The 22061-nt window shown below is 32.6% G+C and overlaps 2 protein-coding genes across 8 annotated transcripts in view; both read right to left on the bottom strand.

Annotated features, from left to right (window-relative positions):
- LOC129802985 (uncharacterized) overlaps positions 1-15093 on the bottom strand; it is a 101357-nt gene extending 86264 nt beyond the window's left edge. For 6 of the 7 annotated variants that reach the window (XM_055849259.1, XM_055849256.1, XM_055849257.1 and 3 more), the window contains exon 1: positions 14424-15085. The gene's annotated coding sequence lies outside the window, so the exon portion shown is untranslated. Of the gene's footprint in view, positions 1-14423 lie in introns of all 7 variants that reach the window. The other variant, XM_055849253.1, reaches the window with a different exon arrangement.
- A 5224-nt stretch (positions 15094-20317) lies between these two features.
- LOC129802983 (E3 ubiquitin-protein ligase MYLIP) overlaps positions 20318-22061 on the bottom strand; it is a 30642-nt gene continuing 28898 nt past the window's right edge. Inside the window, exons 4-5 of the mRNA XM_055849251.1 lie at positions 20904-21271; positions 20318-20825 (exon numbers count right to left, since the gene is read on the bottom strand). Coding sequence (XP_055705226.1) covers positions 20741-20825; positions 20904-21271 — 453 coding nt within the window. The 3' untranslated portion in view covers positions 20318-20740. The remainder of the gene's footprint in view (positions 20826-20903; positions 21272-22061) is intronic.

Below are 22061 nucleotides of genomic sequence, written 5' to 3'. Positions count from 1 at the left end.
GTCTTTGCAGTTTTAATAAAGGTAACAAATCATAGTTCAAGAAGCTCATAAAATCATGCATTATTTATCAATACTATGTTTTTTTCTTTACTTTCAGTGCCAAAGCGTGACTGAAGCCATCAGTCAATAAAGTGATTTGAATGAAGAAAATCTATTTAAGATACCACATCCATTAGAAAATTACCATATTAACCCCCAACTTCCTCTATTTTTCCGATTACACCTTCTCTCACTTCCACAAAACAAGAAGCACATGTCTCACTCAGAGTTTATACATTATATCTCCAGAATTATATCGCTTTGAGAATCACGTTAAATATAAATGTGATTTTCCTTTATTTTTGGATCAGTCGAGATATAATTGAGCCTTCACATGTTAGTGTAATGATGTATATTGTTGATTGAAAAGGGAAGAAAGTCATCAATTCATTTCAATTTTTCACAATTACATAGCTTGTGCTATAGGGTGTACATATATCGTAAATTATTCACCTAGGTCAATAATCTGCTTCCGACCAAAAGTTTATCAGTTCCTCTTTTTTCTCTCTCTGTCTCACTTGTTTATATTTTTTCACTTTTCTCCCCTCATTTTTCATCTTTGCCACAATTTTTATACATGAATGTAGATTTAATATTAAATTTTATTGGGACATTCTGTACTCTGAAAGCTTCTATCGACTTTTGCTTTTCTCTTTTTAGCGATTGTAACTGTTCTTTTTTTTGCCTCTCTTTTTCCCAGACTTTTGGGACGAAAATAAAAAATTTTAGCAAAGCGATAGGACAACAACACAACATACTCAACAAAAAATCTCGTGTTCATTTATCAGGTATTGACTGGGGAATCTCTTCGCCATTTAACCTCCCTCGCGCACACAAGAGAAGAATTGCGTGGGTGTGGTATATATGATACCATATAGGGTTATTCAATTAAACAAAAATTACAAATGAACTCTAAATGCAGCTTAATTGACCAAAATTTGCAGTGATTTAGAGACAAATGTAAAAAAATATAGGTCACGACCCTTTTATACTTCGGGATAACGAAGAGATAAAAAATGGGTGGGAAGAATACACACAGTAAGTGAGTGTAACTTCGAGAGGGCGTGGTCTTATGACATTTCGACATTCTCAATTTACTTTTACCTCTCATAATTTCATAGAAAAATCAAGAACATAAATTAAAATCAATTATTCGTGTTGAAATAATAATTCGAAAAAGATGTGGCCAATTTTTGTTGTGGATCATTATGCCCCGCCCACTAGTAAAATAGAAAATTTATCAATATATAATCAAAGGGTGTCAAGGATTCATTTTTCCATACAAAAACCTAATGGCAGGTTTTTATCCTAAAAAGAATTCACTTATCATTGCGTCATACGTAATTTATAGTCTTCGCCAAAAAATAACAAGAATTATGAACAAATTTGTTGTGATGCAATATCTGGAAAATTTTTACAGGTAAAGTGAGAAAGAGCTTCAACTTTTATTACGCTTGATACCCCCAAAGTAGCAAAAAACTGCTGAAGCAAATTCCAGATCTTGAAATACTTGAATCATGAAATCTTGAAATACATCTAAATCGGCTCCGAACAACTTCCTGATGTTGCGGAGGATCGTTAGTTTTTTTAGTACACGACTGTTCTTAATTGATTCTGCATTATCGACATTTCTTCTGTTTGACTGTTTGCCGGTTTTGGAACTCAACGATAACTAAGGAAAACAATTAAGACAGGAACCAACACAAAGAAAAGTCGATAATGCGGAACCACTTGTGAACAGTCGTGTATTTAAAAAAAAAACTAACGATCCTCCGCAACATCAGGAAGTTATTCGGTACCGATTTTTTAGATGTGTTCTAAGACTAGATCTGGAATTTGCTTTAGCAGTTTTCACTAAGGGTCCCCAAAATCAATGATACATGATACCCCTTCTTAATGGATTGCAACTTGCAACGCTTTATTGACCATACAAAAGGATTTCTTGAAACGAAAAAGAAGCTCCTTATAGTCGACAAGGTTTCGTATATTTAAAGTGATTCCTTTAGCACTTGAAAGGTACTGTATCTCCGTAACTTATGTAACTCAATGCCCAAATTGACTCAGAATATTCAGCCTGTAAGATATTGTGTTAAAGGATTAGGTAAGGGAAATTTATACAAAGGACTTAAAATTGATGATCCGTTGCGTTGTGTTACTTCTTGTCACGACTAAACAAAAAATCGAAACAGGAACCAAAACAAAAAAATGTCGATATTGCAGAAGCGTTTGAGAACAGTCATTGCTAAAAAAACAGGTTCAAGACAAAGAATTCTAAATATTCTCTAGAATATTAAGATATAATATTAAATATTCTCTAGGATCAACTTGAATCTATTTAGGTCTAATCGAAATCTTATTCTTTTGGTCATTAGGGGAGACTGGGGCAAAAAGTCACAAAACAGAATTTTTTTTTGTATAAGCTACTCGAGCGCTTCAAAAATTTCTTATTAGCGCAGTTTTATAGGAAATTTACCGCTCTACAACTTTGTGAAAGTTATTTTCCTCTATTTTGTAAGGAAATACGTTTATCGAGCCAATTTCTAAAAGGTAATTTTGTAACTATTCTCAAAAATGCTGGGGCAAATAGTACCAGACATTGGGTATTATCATATTTTGATTCGTTTCATTACAGGCTTCCGTAAATTTGAAAAAAATACCTAGAGGACATATTTTCATAGAAAATTCATTGATCTACACCTTTGTAAAACACCGTTTTCTCTGCAAGAAAAGTGAGAAAACGAGAAAAGCGTTTTTCAAGCTATTTTAGAAAAAAAACACACAAAAGACTGCAAATCGCATAACCAATGCAAACAAAAAGCGACGAGACATGTTAATGACGTTTCTTTTCACCGTGAGACATCAGAAATTGCTTCGCTTTTTTGTTACTTCTTGCTCCATACCTTTTGTTACTTTTTACACCGCAAGTGGCCATTTTTAATAAAAGGATTTTTGGAGAAAAGAACTTTTGTGAAATTCTAAAATAGATAGCGGATTTGTATTCAAAAATTCCAAATTATTTAGAAAGTATCGAATTCTGTGTTTAGAAAATATTCACCAGGGCATCAATTTTGAAAAATAAGTAGGTAAAAATTGATATCTTCTGCAAGGAATATATTTCAAAAATAGGACTAAAAATTTCGATATTTTTTTATTTTTTCTAAATTACTTGAGATAGAATTTCTCAGTTTCCTACAGATTAATAGAAGATTTTTTTGGAAAGAAATTTTTTTACCTATTATGGAGGCACGGGGAGTCCCTGTCAAACACACGTCTTAACGGTCACTGAATTTAAATTATGTGCATTAATTCATTATAAACTCTATTGATTTAGATACAGTAACTATCCAAGAAAACAATTTGGCAACTAGAATTCAAATCAGGAAAGACGTCAAAAGCCAATTTTAACAAATTTGACAGGATGTCGTATATTCCGTCCGCCATTTTGAGCAAAAATTTTGCATGACCTTCCGCGAAGGAAGAAAACAATTACAAAATGTATTTTCATCTCTGTCGGATTATTTTTCCCAAGTAATTGAAGAAGTAAAGTTACTAAAAATTCATTTCCAATCCAACTTCAATTTGGATAAAAATTGCCCAGGAATAAATCATCTAAAATCACTCAATTTGCGTATGATGTATAATACCATGGTAAGGAATGGGTTAATGTTTAGAAAAAGATATTTTCACACGAATAAAACGTACTAACAGTAATAACAATGCACTACCTCTACCCAACAACTCTGGGAGAATGAGAGCATTCACACTGCGGTAAAGGCGCTCCTGGGCGGTTCAGAAACGGACTTAACGGATTCTTCCAACGCGGGATCAACAACAATATATCATAATTACACTGTAACAATATCGTCGGTTCCGAAGAAGACTATTGTAAATCGAAAATGTAAACTTTCCAGGAAAGAGGTTTGAAGTTTGACAGCTAAAATTTATTTTCATTAATTTCACTGCAATTAGTATACTTTCAGCTTTTGAAACTATTTTATCATACTTACGCATTGAATATCTTCTAGTTAACACTACTTTTAAATTAATTATAGCAAAATTGTAGGCAAAAAAACTCAATAATTGGGCACGCTGATTTTAAGTTTTTTTCTTCTAACTTTTGCAGGAATATCTTAATCAATATAAAATTTTGTGGGGATATAAATCTAAGGTTTCTGCATCCAATGATACCATCTTTTTATACTATTGTAAGTAGACTTACAATAGTCTTCTTCGGAACCGACGATATATCCCGATACGATTAATAATAATACCGGTCCAGGTATCTGATGATATTGTTTACGAGCGCTAGAGAAGACTCCCGCTAGAGGGCATTGCACCCTATAAAGATATATGCCATATCTGTATTACTAGACTTTCTATTAAAAAAAAAACTATTAAATTGATTAACAGAAAATCAATATTACAATGTTAATTACTTGAAACACCCTTTACTCTCTGTTATAAAATAAGAATTGAGTCTTCAAGTGCTAAAACTGCCTCAAAATCGCAGTATTTCCTCACACTTTAGGCATTTATTGAAATTAGCACACGAGGAAACCATTGGATATTTCAACCATCGCTAATTTATGCATCTGCGATGATTTTATCACTCTCAGCAGTGATTTTTTTTATTCCAACACAAGATTGTTGTCAGTCTCGCTCCTTCATGCTTTTATTTTTTTATTTTTTATTCAACACCGATATTGTCTCAAATTATTCGTTGTTTTCTTTTTTTTTACTGTGTTGTGTCTTCGTATAAATTTATGCAGTTTTGTTGTTTTAGTGTCTTTATTGATACTTCTTGATTCTAAGTTGAATTCTTTGTAGAAATGGCTTTTATTGTAAAACGAAAAAATAACATTCAAAACAATACAATATAGACAATTAATTAATGAAATAAAATGCCGGATATAGAACAAATATTATATATATTTCTCAACCACATGTCTCCGTCAAGTTGAAAGTAAATCGTGGAAATAATTTATATAGTAACCTTGGCACGTGCAGCCAACGTATATAGTAATTATTTAATGGTACATTTACAAAAAATGCAAATTTTCTGATATTCATTCTTATCGCCACCTTTTATCGAATTTACTTTTCTTACTGACCTGGGAGAGAAATCAAGCCCAGAAATTTGATAAATGAGAAAGACATTAATTTTTTTTTTCATAACACTGTGGTTATTTAAAACTTTTGCACATTTTCATTTGCATTCTTTTATCACGCACTTTATTTTGTGCTTACTTCACAAAAGGCAACATTATAATCAAAATCAACTTAAATATTTCCCGTGTATGTGCCATAAATGCAGGAAAGATGGTGAGGAGAAAATAGTGTTAAAAACACCTGTCGATTAATTTCATCGTGTATCCTTCTTATTCCAACACAAAAGGTATATATCTTTGTACCTTTCACCTGAACAGGGGACATACTCGATGGGCTTTTATATGATGTTCAATAAAACTTTAATCAAAAAATTCAGTTCGACATTTTCCATTAAAATTATCTATAAAATACTTATGTTAATTGGCATTATAATTATTTTCTACATTAAAAAAAAAATAATATAAATTTCACAGTGAAAAAATTTATACAAAAGAATCTGCAAGAAAAAAAAGCATATTAATTGCATAATGCCACGAGTTTGCAATTAATTATCGTGGGATTATTGTTTCGTGACTAGAGACTGCAATCTTATGTGAAAATGTTTGGTATTCTAGTATTGGATTTATTTTTGCTTTAACTCATCTCTCTCCTCAGAAGCCATTTCGCCCCGTCTTTCTCTCTGGGAATTCTTCTCCAATTATCCTCTGGCCTAAATTCAACTCAGTCTCTTCTACTTCACTTTAATCAATAAACCCAAATTGCTGACTGGATAAATAATTTTGATCCAGATTTTTTTCTGTTATTGTGATATAAAAATAATATCACAGGCACAGGTATAGCAAAGTAAATTCTTGGTAAAAAAAGGGATGACGAAGCGTCTCAACTCTGCAGAATGCTTGAACTCATGACATTTGATACTTTTGCACTAAAATTGTTTTCACATTAATGAAATTAAGCATTTTGCAATGTTTCTTCCACTGGGTTTTGTTTTACATTCACTGGTTCATAAATGAACTGAAAACCTTCCCTACACAACATTGAATTTCGAAGAAAGTCAATTTACCGATTTATTATCAATTCATAACCGGCTGGAATTGGTTCAAGTTTACCCAGGGTTGGAATGATAACTTTTCGATACGATCGAATCGATAATATTGATAAAATCTTGAATGTCAACTGCTTACGGGCTTACGCATTGTTGGACCACTTAACCCTTTAACGACGAGACACTTTTTACGGACTGAAAATCAACAATAAAAATTAAACTGAGAAACATAATCAATGATAAGTCTAACAATAAGATCTAACCTTGAAAAGTCCAACAGAGTTTGATTCTGTGTATTTTTTGCCTCTATGAACGATAGGGGCAAAAATAGCCCAAAAACTTAAGTAATTTTTCTGACAATACCAATAAATAATATTTTTCGTTTTAATGAAAAATATTACGTACGAGTATTGTAGTTTTTATTGCCAAAAGGGTTTTGCTTAAAAAAATTGGAAGTATAAAAAATAAATAAAATCAATTATGAATTTTAGAATTCAAAAATTCGCCATTTTTGAGCTTAAATATTTACTACATAGCAAATAGCTAGAGACTTGCAAAAAATATTCTAGATTCCTTCAACCTTCTACTTTACAATTATGTACAGAAATAAGAAAAAAACAACTTTGAGTAGTCAGGAAAAATTATTTTCTTTATGGGACACCGGTGTTCCAATCGTCCTTAAAGAGTTAACGTGACATTCTTTAAAAAAATGCGACTTTTAGTAAATATTAATTTTAGCAACATAAGTGCAACTATCTTTAAAATTTTTCAGATTCGACAGTCGATACTATCAAAAAAAAAAAGTTATCATGCCATCCCGGACTCAATGATCTCTCTTTCATTATGAATCCATATTTATTAAAATCGGTTAAAGAATGACCCCGCAAAATCCTACACTAAGAAAAAACCTAAAAAGTTAAAACAACTCTATGGCAGAGTTAAATTAACTCTACGAATATCGATGTAATTGTTACTATTTTTCGTTGTAAATTTTAGTAAATAGAGTTGAAACAACTCTTCGTGCGAGTTGAATTAATTCGTCGGATATCGAAGTAAATATTACTCTTTTTCGATGTAAAATCTCATCTCGACTGAAGTATATGCTTAAGTGTTTTCGTTTTAACAATATACTTCAGTCAAGAAGATTTTCGTGTGACAAAGTTCATAAGGAACTTCAACTAGTAATATGCCTAACAGTGTTTCATGAAGACGTGTGCCAAATTTCGACCAGCTTGCAATTCCGGCCACCTTTCTGTTCCTCAAATATCCATGAATTTTTAGTTATCACTTACTTTAGAGATTATACAATGCAAATTAATAACAAAAAATGTGGCTTCGACAAACGAGATGACGTGAAAAAGACATTGGAGGTATTCCCGAAGGGCAAGGAACTATGAGAATGAAGGTGGCCGAAATAGGACACCAAAGATATGTCTGCATTTTTATTCATTTTAAAATGTATTAAGAATGATTTCAGAGTAAATAAAGACGATAAATGGTTTACAAGGTTCCAAGCAACACTCCTTAAGTAGAAGGAATAAAAAAATCAATTTCTATTAAATATATTACATTTCAAACTTGAGACTTTGGCGCTTGTATGCAACTATGTCGAAATTTAGCACACTTACCCTATGCGTGCATCATACGTGATATTTCGCTCGCAACATAGGGAACTTGAGGTCAAGAAAATATTAATTAAGAAAATGATAACATTGGGATTTGAAAGAGTTATTTTAACTCTTAGAACGACTTATATTCAGTCTTAAAAAGAGTTATTTACACTCTTTTGTCATGTAAATTTTAGGAAAAAAACAAGTTAAAACAACTCTTCCGAATATTACACCTAAACAGAAGTAAAATCAACTCTAAAATATAGTTAATCGAAAATCACAACGAAAAAAAAAAGTTAATTCAACATCGATTCGAGTAAGTTTTACTCGATTATTTTTCTAAGTAATGTAACCTTTATTGACAGTGAACAACCGTAAAGGAGTAACTTTAGGTCATTAGCGTGTAGATTTGTCTGGTTCATCTATCGTTTCAGACTATCCTAAAAGAATACATGCAGTTTTTAAGAGGACAGAAAGAAAAAAGTCAAATGGTCATTTTTTTTATAATTTCAGAATCGATCTCAAAGAAAAGTCTCTTCGTGAAAACTTAAATTCGCTATCTTTAATGGTTTAGCTGCTATATCCTCAAGGGGTAACATACAGACGAACAATCATTGTGATATCTTGATTTGAAATCAGGAAATCACATGAAAAGTTCACTCTTTGGAAAATGGTAAAAAGAAATTTCGAGTATGAGTCAAATAAAAAAGTAAATCTGAACTATTATTGAAAAAAAAAAAATATTGAAAGGTGACTTATTATCTTGGAATAGAGGAGTAGTAAACAAGGGGGTAGTAGTAAACACTGATTTTTATATCTACTTTTCTTGGTCATATGTCGATTAATTATTCAGGAAACAAGGATCTCTACACTATCTATAAATTCGTATAAGTCTCATCCCCTGAAAACTATAATGTATAATATATCATAAAAAATATCGCAGTGTTTACAACTACCCCGTGTTTACTAGTGCCCCAGTTTCTCCTAGTGCATTCCTTTTTTTTAATAAGGAATATTGAATTCCTTAGGAGTCTCATAATAAAAGTAAGTATTTGAAAGTAAGCCGAAGAACGCCGGTATAAAACAATCATCTATTGCATTAATTAATCTCTTCAGTCTCTCGATTTATCCCATAAGAACAGACAACTATAGAAAAGAATACTTCCGGGGGAAATACATGATGAATGAAAAAGCGTTATTCCTGCTACAAAATGCCACTTAATTTTAATCAATAAATCTTGCAGTGCACAATAACTTTCGGAAGTCAAAAGTTATTTATTACTTATTTTGAGGTGGTCCTAAAATCAGTCTATTATACCCAACCACTTTGTTTAACAGAGCTCTATTTTGGCATATTTGATAAAGGACAATAAACATCCAGGTTGGGATATTTTAATGACTGAGACAGGAGACACAGAGTCGTCAAAGTTTAGTAACTCAAAGGTTAAGTAACTTTTATTCTACGATGTCAATCCTAAGATAAAATTACCTAAAAAACAGACTGATTTTTTCACATGTCTACATCTAAAATAATATACATTATTGTCTAGTCATCTGCTTCCCATACGACTGATGTAACAAAAAAAAAATAGTTCAGAGGTACAATCCGAATAAAAATCTAGACTATAATTAGCAAGGCCTAAATGGATTAAATTGGCGCACGACAGGTTCATAAGGTGACGAATCCTGAGTCATCAGGTTAAGACATTAAAAAGATATGTAACCTTGTCAAAAAAACTTGAAATTTTAACATTCAGGGCTAGAAGAGGTCATCCAGGGGTTGATGAGGTTGTTTCAATAATTCGCAAATAATTAATTAATTTTATTCACCACGATTTTCCTTAATTATTAATGATTTTTTTTTATTTTCCCAAGATCTCTTATTTGGCTATTGATTATACTAAAATATCATGAATAGTTTTGAAAGTTTTTCTACGATTTTTAAATTTAGAATTTATGCATATGCATGGCTATATGAAAGTGCCATGCCCCCTTTTTATAATGCCATTACTACGTAAGTTTTTCCTTATGAAACTTTTTATATACTTTGAAAAGAAAAACTTATAAAATATTATTATCAACATTATCAATCATTTTAATTCAAACAAAAGAATATTAAAAAACAAACAATTATAGTAGAACGGTTTACGAAAAATTGTATTTATTTTTCATATGAAATTAGACAAATACGAATAATAGGAAAATTAGCATCGTGTGAAGGTTCACTGTGTACAACAATGTCTACATTCCCCTAACTGTTCTAAAGCTTGGTCAACTTCAGATATTATTATTTTAAATTAACTTTACAATAAACTCTGTTTTAGAAAGAAAACATTTAAAGAAAACTTAAATGAGATTATAAAGTATATCATCTAAATCATAAAGAAACCCCGACATAACATTTCCTGTATTTCCCCTATATTTTACTCATCGAGCCTAAAAAAATCTTTCAGTTCTAGGGCTGATATTTTTTTAAGGTGAATTAGTAATAATTACAAATAGGAAATAAAATTCAAGTTAAAATTTAAGAGTTTTCCCAAAACCCTAAATTGTCTACCGACGTTGTATTAGAATGATTACGTGTATTGCCTACGAAAACAAAGAAAAAAATGTCACATGTGTCAGATCTAATGTCAGGCGCCTTGCCGAAACTTTCTAAATATAAGTCGACCACAAGACGTTAAACATTACTCAATATCCCGTCAAAACCCAATTTTTTAAGCCATTTTTCGGCTTAAGACGTAGGTCTGTCCAGCATATAACAATTTTTTTTTATAAGGTTCTATTTTGATTTCCGGACAATATAGACTTCCGAACCAAGCAATTTAATGGAAATCGGACAACTCTTACTACTTGTTAAAAAATAATCAACCAATTAGTCTTTAAAATACATTTCGAAGTATAAAGCATTTAAATTATTTCTTGATTAACACTAAACCTACCAAGACCCGGTCAAAATGACCGTTTTGAAATGAACACAAATTTAAACGGTGCAATGTCACTATCAAACTTTAAGGAATGGGACGACCATCAGGCCAAAACCAGCAATTGGTTGTAGCGCTAGTTAAATAAGTAAGTGAGCAACTTTTATCGAAGTTCGAAATTTCAGATTACTTTTCCGGAATTCTACATTTAACGTAAGTTGAATTTTAAATTGTACACTTCATTTCATTGATTCTTTTTCTTTTTTAAGTACGCAGGATAAAAAAAACCATGAAGGGTTCATTTTTTAACCGATTGGTAAAAGTATGAATTACAGTGGGACCTCGATAGAGTCAACCGAGTCAACTAATTATTTCCAGGCCTGTTGACTCCATTGGATTCGGTGACTCTATCAAAGTCCGAAAAAATTAATTGAAATCTAAAATTTTGATATAAAGGGGTATTATTTTATGTTTGTACTAGATAATTGATACATTTAACACGATAGTAGAATATTTCATTTACTAAACCCATAAATTCTACACTCTCTGGTCCAAAAAGTCGTATGTTTGGGCAAAAGTTGGGGATTAGGGAATAATTTTAGAGAATGTTTTTACTATTAGTAAGTATCTTAACTCTTTCGTCTCTTTTGGGACTGTAGTACCCAAAGAAGCATATGCATTTTCTATGAAAAACAATGTTTTTTAATTATTCAGAACTGATAAAAATCCGATTCTTGTGGATGATTACAAACTATAAGGATGTCCAAATGTGAGATATTTTTTGTAGGACCTCAATTAATTCTTGAGCTTAGATATTTTTGATTAAAAATTGTTAAATTGGCTTGCAGCATATGCTGCGGTCCGGAAAGAGTTAAATGAAAATTACTATCCATGTGATAATATTGAGGTCCATCCATCCACAATGTTAAGATAAGGAAATGATGCCTTAAAGATTTCTTTTTTTTCACTTTTTTTTAGAAGAGCTCCGGTAGATATTTAATTGTTAAAAATTCTAATGCAATTAACGTTATTAATTAATTAGAATTTATTTAAAACTTTTATTGTCTGAAAGAAGAGATTGATAGTTGTTCTTTTCCTTATAACATAACTATGGCTGTAAACTTCACAAAAAGAGCAATAAAAATTTTTTTTTTCATTTTCTTGTTCTGAAAAATGGGCGCTAAATGATTAGAGATATCTACTCGGAGTCTTCAGATGACCCCCTAATAAGTCAACTTGGGAATTATTATTATGACCCTCATTTCCTCTCTACTCCTCCCTTTCACCACCAAAATCGTTCTTTTTTGTGATTACAGGAAAACACGTCATACGGGATCATAGGGCTTACTCAAAAAATCTTAAGACAAGAGAGAAAAGACAAGAGAACTTTCAATCGACCAAAACGATTAAAATAACGAAAATAAAATTATTTTGTCGAAAATTGATTACACAGTTTAATATACGAATTTTATCTTAATATTGTTTTTCTTGTGTTAAAAACGTTACATTGATACACCAAAACACTGATTTTACTTTCGAAAAAGTCATACAATATTATTAGCTCATTAATAATGAAAAAGTTGACTCTATCTGAGTCAATTTGGGTCCAAGTTGACTCTATCGGAGTCCGTAGAGTAAAAAAATAGCTGTTGACTCTATTGGAGATTGACTCTATCGGGAGTTGACTCTATCGAGGTCCCACTGTAATTTGAAAGGTCTTTGAATCTTGACCAAATATGATTCGGTCTGAACTGTTTCTAGTCTGAAAATCGTTTTTTTACTTCTACGCAATTTTTTAGGAAGATTTGAGGACATTCAACTTTTGGTTCGGGACTTTCAGTGGCTAAAGCCAGACCATAGAGTCTTATACGAGCTTCAGACCCAAGGCCGGCTTCAGACCTAAGGTTTAGCCCAGCTCCCAATGGTCTCAAAATTCAAAATACAGTAGAGTCTCGCTATAGGCCATCGCTCTATAGTCCACAATTTATCGACCGTTGATTTCAAAACACTGATTTTAGGTTAGGTTATGTTTTTTAGTATGCGACATGCATAATTATTTTAATATTTTTGGCAAACTTTATTAAGTAGTTGTGATAATTGTGATCCAGAATGAAGAGAGCAAGGACAAGTACCACAATCGCAAAGAAAGTGGAAGCCGTCGAGCAATTTCAATACTAAAAATCGTTGATAATTTTAAAAAAATACATGGACTAGTGCGATCCAAGTGTCAAATTTGAAACCAAATTACTTGCAAATTACTACCAGATTACTTGCAAATGTTGACCAATCTTAAGTGACAATTTTCCAAAAAATATTGATTAAGAAAAAAATAGAGAAGTTAAGCCATATGGTTAAGCCTTGGGTCTGAAGCCTGTATAAGGCTTAGCCTTAGGTCTGAATATGCCTTAACTGCTCTAATTTCTTATCAATTAAGATTTCTTGGAAAATTATCTATTAAATTTTGGAAAAGCAATAAAATTTATTACAATTTTGAATTTCGAAATCATCGGAAACTGGGCTAAACCTTAGGTCTGAAGCCGGCCTTAGGCGGATAGATTGCATGTCCAGTACATTGCATGTTTACGTTGTATAAAAAAATCCCGATACGATTAATAATAACCTTTTAGTTTCAATCGGGTTTAAAACGATTTATGATAATATTTACTTTGCAACATAATTCATCAAGAAAATTAATTTTAGTAGCATAGAGTCAAATTTACAAATTCAAGCATTCTGCAAAGCTGCAGAGCTTTGAACACCCATTTTTCTGTACAATTCCATATCAATCAAGGGATAGGTATTCAGCAAGTAAGGACATTACTGTGTCATCTCCGTCGTGGGTGGAAGCGGAAATGGTGGCTTTGCAGCAGAGAGACAGAGAGATGCAAGAATAGCAAGTCTGGATGCATTTTGGGAGGAAATGGAATGCCAAAGAGCACAAAAAAGAGAGTTCCTCCATCTATGCGCCGAATCGTTCAATTCAATAGAGAAATTGCCACATTCTCCATACCCAAAACTACATTTCCTGCGAGATGCATCTTGTTGGGATCTCTGTGATTGTCCTGCAATCAATTAAATCTGAAGGCGTCTCTTTGGCCAAGATTGGGGGGTGGGGGAGGATGGAGGGAAGATTTTGATAGAGGATGGAGAGTGTTAAATCTAGGTCAGGATTTTTCCTTGCCATGTGAAGGAGGTTAGTTTTTTTTCTCCTAGGCCTTGTCTCAGCTGTTTTACAATGGGATTTTCTGTGTGTGTGCGAGATTTGAGGCAAGAAAGCTCCCCAAATTGGGCAGAAAAGACAGACGAACGTGGTGCGAAGAATGAGGAGAAAAGTGGAGCAGATGGTGACGCTTCGGGAGTTTGTGGAAGCCACTGAAACAATGGACTTCAATACTCGCCACAAGTCGCCAAATTTGCAAGAAGAGCGAGAACTTTTTCCTCCACAACAAAGGCATGGAGAGTCGTGTTTCAGGTTTTTTGCGAAAACTGAATGGGGGCCCACCATTTTTGACTCACACATACACACATAAGATGCTCCCCGAAAGAAAAAAATAAGCCCGAAAAAAAACAAGCACCCTGTTTGTGCAATTTGCTCAGTGGCATCACCATCGAGTACATTCGGAACTTGACCCTAAATTGAGGCCAAAGGCTGCGCCCCAATTTTTGGGGGCTTAGGGTAGCAAAGTAGGCACTTACATTTTTATTTTGTTGTGTGAACAATGCGAAAAATCACATAGAGCTGTTCATTGATGATTTCTGGGGGCGCTGATGGCCGGAAAGTGGGTGCATACATCCATTTTGCCCACAGCTACTTGTCCCAAGATGAAGTAATCAGCCTGGATACCCAGGAATCAGGGTCTCTGGAACACAGTGTAAAAATTGTCCAAGGAGCCTACTGCACTGTGCAATCAAAATTGTCACTGCAATTTTCACACAACTCCCAGAGAGCCACCTCAGAAAAAAATAAAACAATCCAGTAGGTACTTCTGCCTCACCCCAGTCACGTTTTCTTCCACACAATTAATTTTTTGCACTTTTTCTTAGCACTTGGCGTCACTTTTAGCCCAATTTCACGAAATTTTCACCATGAAAATGTGCCATTCCATTCCCTGCGTCTCCATCTGCACGGATTTCGACAGCCAAAAGAGAAAAACCTCTCTTTTTTACATAACAAAAACACCAGGAAAAACAACCCCTACATCTATCACAATATCACCAAATCAATCATACCACCATGCACAACACTTTTATGATGTATTTACAGCAAAAACTTCCCTATTTTCATGGGTTTTTCCGTGGAAAAATGTGTCTAAAAAAATCTACACTCACTTTTTCGACACTTCAAAGTGCTCCAAACGCCATTTCCAAAATGGCCGCTGCCATTTCCCCTCACTGTTTTTTTTTCATCGCGTGTCGACTGTACTAAAAATGACATTTCGACAATTCAAAAAAAGCAACCGTTGGGAGATTTTTAGTACAGAGAAATTCTATGGGGGGAAAATTTTTAAGAATTTTCCGATGTCTCCGTGCTTGGAAAAGCCTCTAAAAATTTGAATAAAATTCAATAATTTAAGAAATAAGAAATACTCCAAATGCTCCAAATGCTATTCTATTCTGGTAAGATAAATAAAATATTGATCAATTGGAAATGAAAGTTTCCTTTATTGTTCATGTTTTTCATTCAAAAATCTATATATAAGTAATTAATTTTAAATTTATTTGAGATTAAAATGTGATTTACATGCTCTATTAGAGATCTTTAATGACAATTTAATTACATTGCGTCAAAGACTTCTCAAAAAACTCAAATAGGATTGTTAAAATTATAATTTAAGTCTTTTTTTAATTCACTTTAGTTTTGAGACTAAAAAAAATTTTTAATGGCTCCGACACACCTTTTAGATCAGGAAAATTTCATAAAGTCAAAATTCACATCCTTTTCTTTCTTGAAAGCCTTGCATATGTCTAGCTCACTCTTTCACACTCTTCTTCTTTTTTTGAACGTCACACCAAATTAAATTTATAGTTCAGTCCAATTTTAAGGCCGAAAGAATGCGATAGACTTATGAAAATCTTTTGAGAAATAAAGGAGCATGAATTTTGACTTCATGAAATTATACCGAGCTAAAAGGTGGTGTGAAGGCATAAATATTTAATTTAAAATATAAAAATTGTGATTTGAGTTTGTGATATGCAAAAAGATAATGCCTTTATCTTTTTTAAAACAGAATTGAAAATCAGGAAAATTTCACGAAATCGAAATTCACATCTTTTTTTCTCTAACGTTTTGCATCTGCTATGTGCCTATGGTGCCTATATCCCACTCTTTCAGCCTTTTTGACTGACAAAAAGTGCGATAGACATGTATTAAACTTTTGAAGAAGTGAATTTTGATTTTATGAAATTATTCTGATCTAAAAAATGTTTTAAAAGACAGTAAATTTGTAAGTTTCCTCTCTTCAGAATTGAAAAGGATATCCAAGGGGTAACTCATATTAAGAAACCCTCGTCAATTGTCCGAGAAACGCTTCCCGAAACCCGAGAAATCCACTTTTTGCATCGCGAAGCCCGAATGAAATTGCAACAATAATAAAAAGTAATTTGAAAAATAATAAAAAATATTTGAAAAAGTAGAATTTGGGCTGGAAATTTTGATATTCAAAGAAGAACCTTTCAGAACAGATCACACAGGAAACCGACCACAATCCGTACCAAAAATATTCCCTCATCATTATTTTTAGTTTTTCTGACTCTTAGTAATATTTACTAACAGTATTTAGCTTATATTAAATGATTATTAAAAGATTAGATCAGTTTTAGAATGTGGGACTACTTTTGCATTTTTGTCCAGAAAGCTCATTTTTGACTGATCCTCAAATTATAAATTTTTTAACCCATGTATTTTCTCAAATCTTGTTTAAAACTGTTCTTAGGTTTATATGAAATTTCAGTCAATAGAACTGGATATTACAGCGTTTTCCCGGTCCAAACCAGAGGGCCAATTTTTGAAACTCTCACTCGCACCCGCGAGCTCTTTAGTGGCCGAGAGAAATCCACTCCCACACCCCGTAGATTCAAATCCTTCTGTAACGACTTCTTTATAACATAAAGTACTCGTTGCACGTACTGAAGAATTTCCGGGGTGTGCGAGTCAATTTCTCTCGGCCACTAAAGAGCTCGCGGGTGCGAGTGAGAGTTTCAAAAATTGGCCCTCAGGTTTATTTAAACTTACAAAGGGTGTAATTTAATGTTTTGGATAGTGTAGTTCAAACAAAAAGATTCAACTGTTTAATAGAAATGCATTAACCGCATTAACAAACAGAACTTTTTGGCCCGAGTTCTTCAATAAATGGTTAGAATATTTAAAAATTTTACCTTCATAAAAGAAATTAAAATTTTATTCTGAAAAAGCAGCAAAATGTTTTCAAATTTCCCGCGTCACAGAATAGTATACATTCAGGCGTATTTCAAAAATGATTTCATAAATTGACTCCTAATGGTAGGCAAACTTTCATTATTGTATGTGCATAATCCCATCAGGTGCATAATCCCGAAGTACTTAATGCCGGGACTGAGTGTAGATCAGCAATTGTCGTATTTTCCTCATCACCTCATCAGCATTTCTTTTAACAATATAGAAATACACGAAATACACATACTATACAAGAACTGCTGATGAGATGATGAAGAAATTACGACAATTGCTGATCCAACTGACGATTTGAGTCTCCGGCACACGTTTTCGGAAAAAATTCATGAAATCAAAATCTCTTTTTTATTATGTGATGTTCAAAAGAAGAAGACTGCGAAAAAGCTCGAGAGACAGGTTCAAAACGTTTGTTAACCCTTTAACGACGAGACACTTTTTACGGACTGAAAATCAACAATAAAACTTAAACTGAGAAACATAATCAATGATAAGTCTTACTTCTAACTTTGGAAAGTCCAACAAAGTCTGATTCGGTGTATTTTGCGCCTTTATGAACGATAGGAACGAAAATAGCCCAAAAATTTAAGTAATTTTTCTGACAATTCCAATGAATAATATTTTTCGTTTTAATAAAAAATATTACGTATGAGTATCGTAGTTTTTATTACCAAAAGGGTTTTGCTTAAAAAATATTAGAAGTATAAAAAATAAATAAAATCAATTATGAATTTGAAAATTTAAAAATTCGCCATATTTGAGCTTCAATATTTACTACATAACAAATAGCTAGAGACTTGCAAAAAATATTCTAGATTCCTTCAACGTTCTACTTTACTATTATGTACAGACAAAAGAAAAAAATAACTTTAGGTAGTCAGGAAAAATTATTTTCTTTATGGGACACCGGTGTTCCAATCATCCTTAAAGGGTTAAATAAAGATATGTGTATTTCGGTTACATGAAATTTTCCTGATCTTAATGGCAGCGGTCCCGTACACCTTTTAGAACAGGAAAATTTCATGAAGGCGAAATTCGTATTCTTTTTTTTCTCATACGCTTTGCATATGTCTGTCTCATTCTTTCGCACTCTTCTTCTTCATTTGAACATCATAACAATTTCAATTTAGTTCAATCTAATTTTGAGACCGAAAGAATGGGATAGACTTATACAAACCTTTGGAGAAAGACAGGGACGTGAATTTAGATTTCATGAAATTATACCGAGCTAAAAAGTATGCTAGAGGCATAAAGGTGTGTAAAAATTCAAATTTCAATTTTTATATTATAGAAAGCGACAATAATTATATCTGATTTCAATTTGAAAAAGAGGTGAAATTTCAATCGATTGATTTTTACTCAATTAAGAAAGTGTTATAGCGCCATTACTCACCATTTTTTACTAACAATACTGCCAAATATGCCATATTGCTCTGCTCCATCCAGACAAAAATAAATAGTCAAAAGCAGGATCGTACAGTACGACTTCACTAATTTGCATCTTCCACAATATTGGTGCTTCAATTTTAATATTTTTAATATTTCTAATTTTTTTTAAGCAAAAACCTCTTGGGACTAGAAACTATAATATACATAATATTTCTCAACAAATTATAGTTTATTGGTATTTTCAGGAAAGCTTTATAATTTTCATGGGTCATATATGACCCAATCGTCCCTAAAGGTAAAAAAAACACCGAATCTGTCACTAGTGGATTTTCGAAGATTTGAGGCTAGACTGTTTCATGTGTTTGTTTATGTGTGCGCAAAATACTTAATTATTCGTGTAATATTGTGTGATCAATTAGCTGAGATTTCCCAGTGCAATACTGACTGAAGATGGTAATATTTTGATAATTTATAAGACACTTCTGCGTATATGTTGTAAATTCATAACTTTTTACTCTTGTAGATTACTTAAAAAATGAAAAAAAAAGTTTCATGATCAATGAACCCGAAATCATCCACATAAGTATTATGGCCGGAAGATAGCGATGATGCCGACAATCTTGTCATGAACGAAAGCGACATAATATATTTGGAACAAGACGTGGATGAAATGGACTTTGAAGTCTTCATCGAGAACGCATCAACTGCGGAAGAACTCCCAGATCCACAGAAATGTGCAACTGTACGTCTGAAAGTCCCAGAGACAAAACAACATTGCACCTACCCGACCTACCCATTACCATCAAACATGTTTCGAAGGAAACTGAGGTGCACATGGTGCTATCAGAAAAAAAGGATTATAAGACCAATTGTATTTGTGAGGCATGCGACATTTATCTCTGTGTTACCTTACCAGTATGCGAAATTTGTTTAGATGAATATCATAAAAATTGAAAATGAAGTAAACAATAATACATTTTTTCAGAAAAATTATTGTTTTTGTGTACCAGTCCTCAAGATTCTTTGAGTACCAAAAATTGAATGAGATTTTTTAAAATTAATTTTTGATCGTTTTAATTTTTACTTGTACTCTAAATATTTTTTTTATTATTACAAATATATTTAAGTTATTTATCCTTCAAAAATAACAGAGCAAACGACTAAACTAGTCGTCTGGAAAATTTTGTGCTCTTTTACCTTTAAGGACGATTGGGTCATATATGACCCACAGTTTTCCAGGACTCCTAGGGATGGGAAAATTTTTTTTAACAATAATTCTCTTATTTAGGCTAAAATATCAAGGGAAATTTGATTTCATTAAATTTCGCTCAGCGGAAAGCTTCTCGTCCTTAAAGGGTTAAAGCTATTGGGCAAATAATAAAATGAAGCCAATTTCCCGGAATGTTTCCCAAATCGTTCTATATTTCTCCAAAATAAATAAATTTTGTGATTATGTTGTTAAAAATAAATTAGAGCCATATTTTAGGAGTTTTAAGGGCTATGTTCTGCATGCATTACCTATCATTGGTATCTATTTTCTTAGCTTAAGTATAAGAGATTTTCACTCGTTTAATGTACTCTTATTAAGCTAAGAAGCTATTTTAGACCAACATTATGTTGAACGCTTCAAAACTTCCAAAAGAACAAAAAGAACTATAATTAAAGAAATATTCTCAAATTCATTGCTCTAAGATCAAATAAAACCGAATTCCACAAGAAAAATTCACCACAAATCTTTGAGCAGAACCAAATCTCTCCAAAAAACTAGAAATTCTTTTATGTAAATAAATTTATTTCACATTTTTTTCTCTTCTCGGTCAACAAAAAACTCATAATGCATTGACATTGCAATACTGTAAAAGGTATTATTATAAAAATTGCATTGATTTTAAGAAAAACTTCATTTTCTTTTTTAAAAATAAAAGTCAGCAAATTCAGTGAAGTGTTAGCAAGAATTTCAAAAAAAAAAGTGAAGCACTAAAAGAATCACGTTGTCTACAAATAAATATCTTTCATGTCTACCTAATCATCACATTTTCTCCTTCAATCAATTTCTTCCTCTTCCACTTTGTCCAAATACAGCAAATAAATCGATGAATTTTGCTTTTTTTTCTTGCTAATTCATCTTCGTCATTGGATTTTTTTTTAAATTATACGTAAGTATGGCGTAATTATTGGTTTTCTCACAACGCGTCAATTATTCATTTGGCCTGAGTTCTGTCGGTAGAAAAATTCTATTGATCCTGTCGATGGTGGAACGACAAAGAGGGCATCCGTCGCACCTGGAAAAAAAGCAAAAGAAAAAAACAATTTAAATTTGAGATAAATTCAACTGAGTCCAGAGAGATTTTTGAACTCACATTTCTGCACATGCCCTGCAACAGGCAACATGCCCACAAGGTGCAAACATCGTGTCAATGGACTTGTCCATGCACACACGACAGGTAAAAGCCTCTGAAATGCGATCGGACACCATCTTTTCCATCTGACCCCTTCGAGCTTCCTGCTCAGCCAGCACAGCATTGACATCTGTTGCCACCGCCTTCAATCGACTCTCCAAGTCATCCTGTTGACTTTCACTGTCCTCATCCGGACACTTAATATCTATTCCCTGGGCATGAAGCACTCGCCGAGCATTATCATAAACCTCCCGGCACGTCCTTTGAATGTCAAACACGTATCTCTTGCCCAATTCTGTGTCCTCATTGAACATTGACACAATCGTTCCCTGCAAAAAATCAGAAAACCATCCAATAATCCAATTAAAATTTAATGCTATCAAAATGGCGGAATTATTCTAACCTCACATTTAGTTAGGCCAGATTTTTGCAATTATTTTTGCCTAAAAGCTTTCTAATTGACCACTTTAGAGCTCAATGGATCTGACTCTTTTATTTAGCAAAGAGCTCTTCAGATTTTAACAGAGTTTTTGAGGTTATGTACGTCCTAACCTCAAAAAGGAAGGTTTTTTGAAATCTGTAAATTTCCAGCTTCAATCTTTCAATATTCTCTAATTTAAAAAAAAAATCTAGTTCTAATCTAGATCGTTCCCTGAAAAAAATCAGAAAACCATCCAAACATCCAATTAAAATTGAATGTAATCAAAATGGCGGAATTATTCTAACCTCACATTTAGTTAGGCCAGATTTTTGCAATTATTTTTGCCAAAAAACTTTCTAACTGGCCACTTTAGAGCTCAATGGATTGACTGTTTTATTTGGCAAAGAGCTCTTCAGGTTTTAACAGAGTATTTGAGGTTATGTAGGTCCTAACCTCAAAAAGGAAGGTTTTTTGAAAGCTGCAAATTTCCAGCTTCAATCGTTCAATCTTCTCTAATTAAAAAAAAATCTAGTTCTAATCTAGATCGTTTCTTGCAAAAAAATCAGAAAACCATCCAATCACCCAATTAAAATTGAATTTATTCATAATGGCCGAATTATTCTAACCTCACATTTATTTAAGACAGATTACTTGCCATTATTAATGGCTTAAAACCTTCTGACTGACCACTTTAGAGC

The sequence above is a fragment of the Phlebotomus papatasi genome, chromosome 2 (assembly GCF_024763615.1).
Source record: "Phlebotomus papatasi isolate M1 chromosome 2, Ppap_2.1, whole genome shotgun sequence".
In the NCBI taxonomy this organism is placed as follows: Eukaryota; Metazoa; Arthropoda; class Insecta; order Diptera; family Psychodidae; genus Phlebotomus; species Phlebotomus papatasi.
This window is presented reverse-complemented; position numbering and strand designations above follow the sequence as displayed.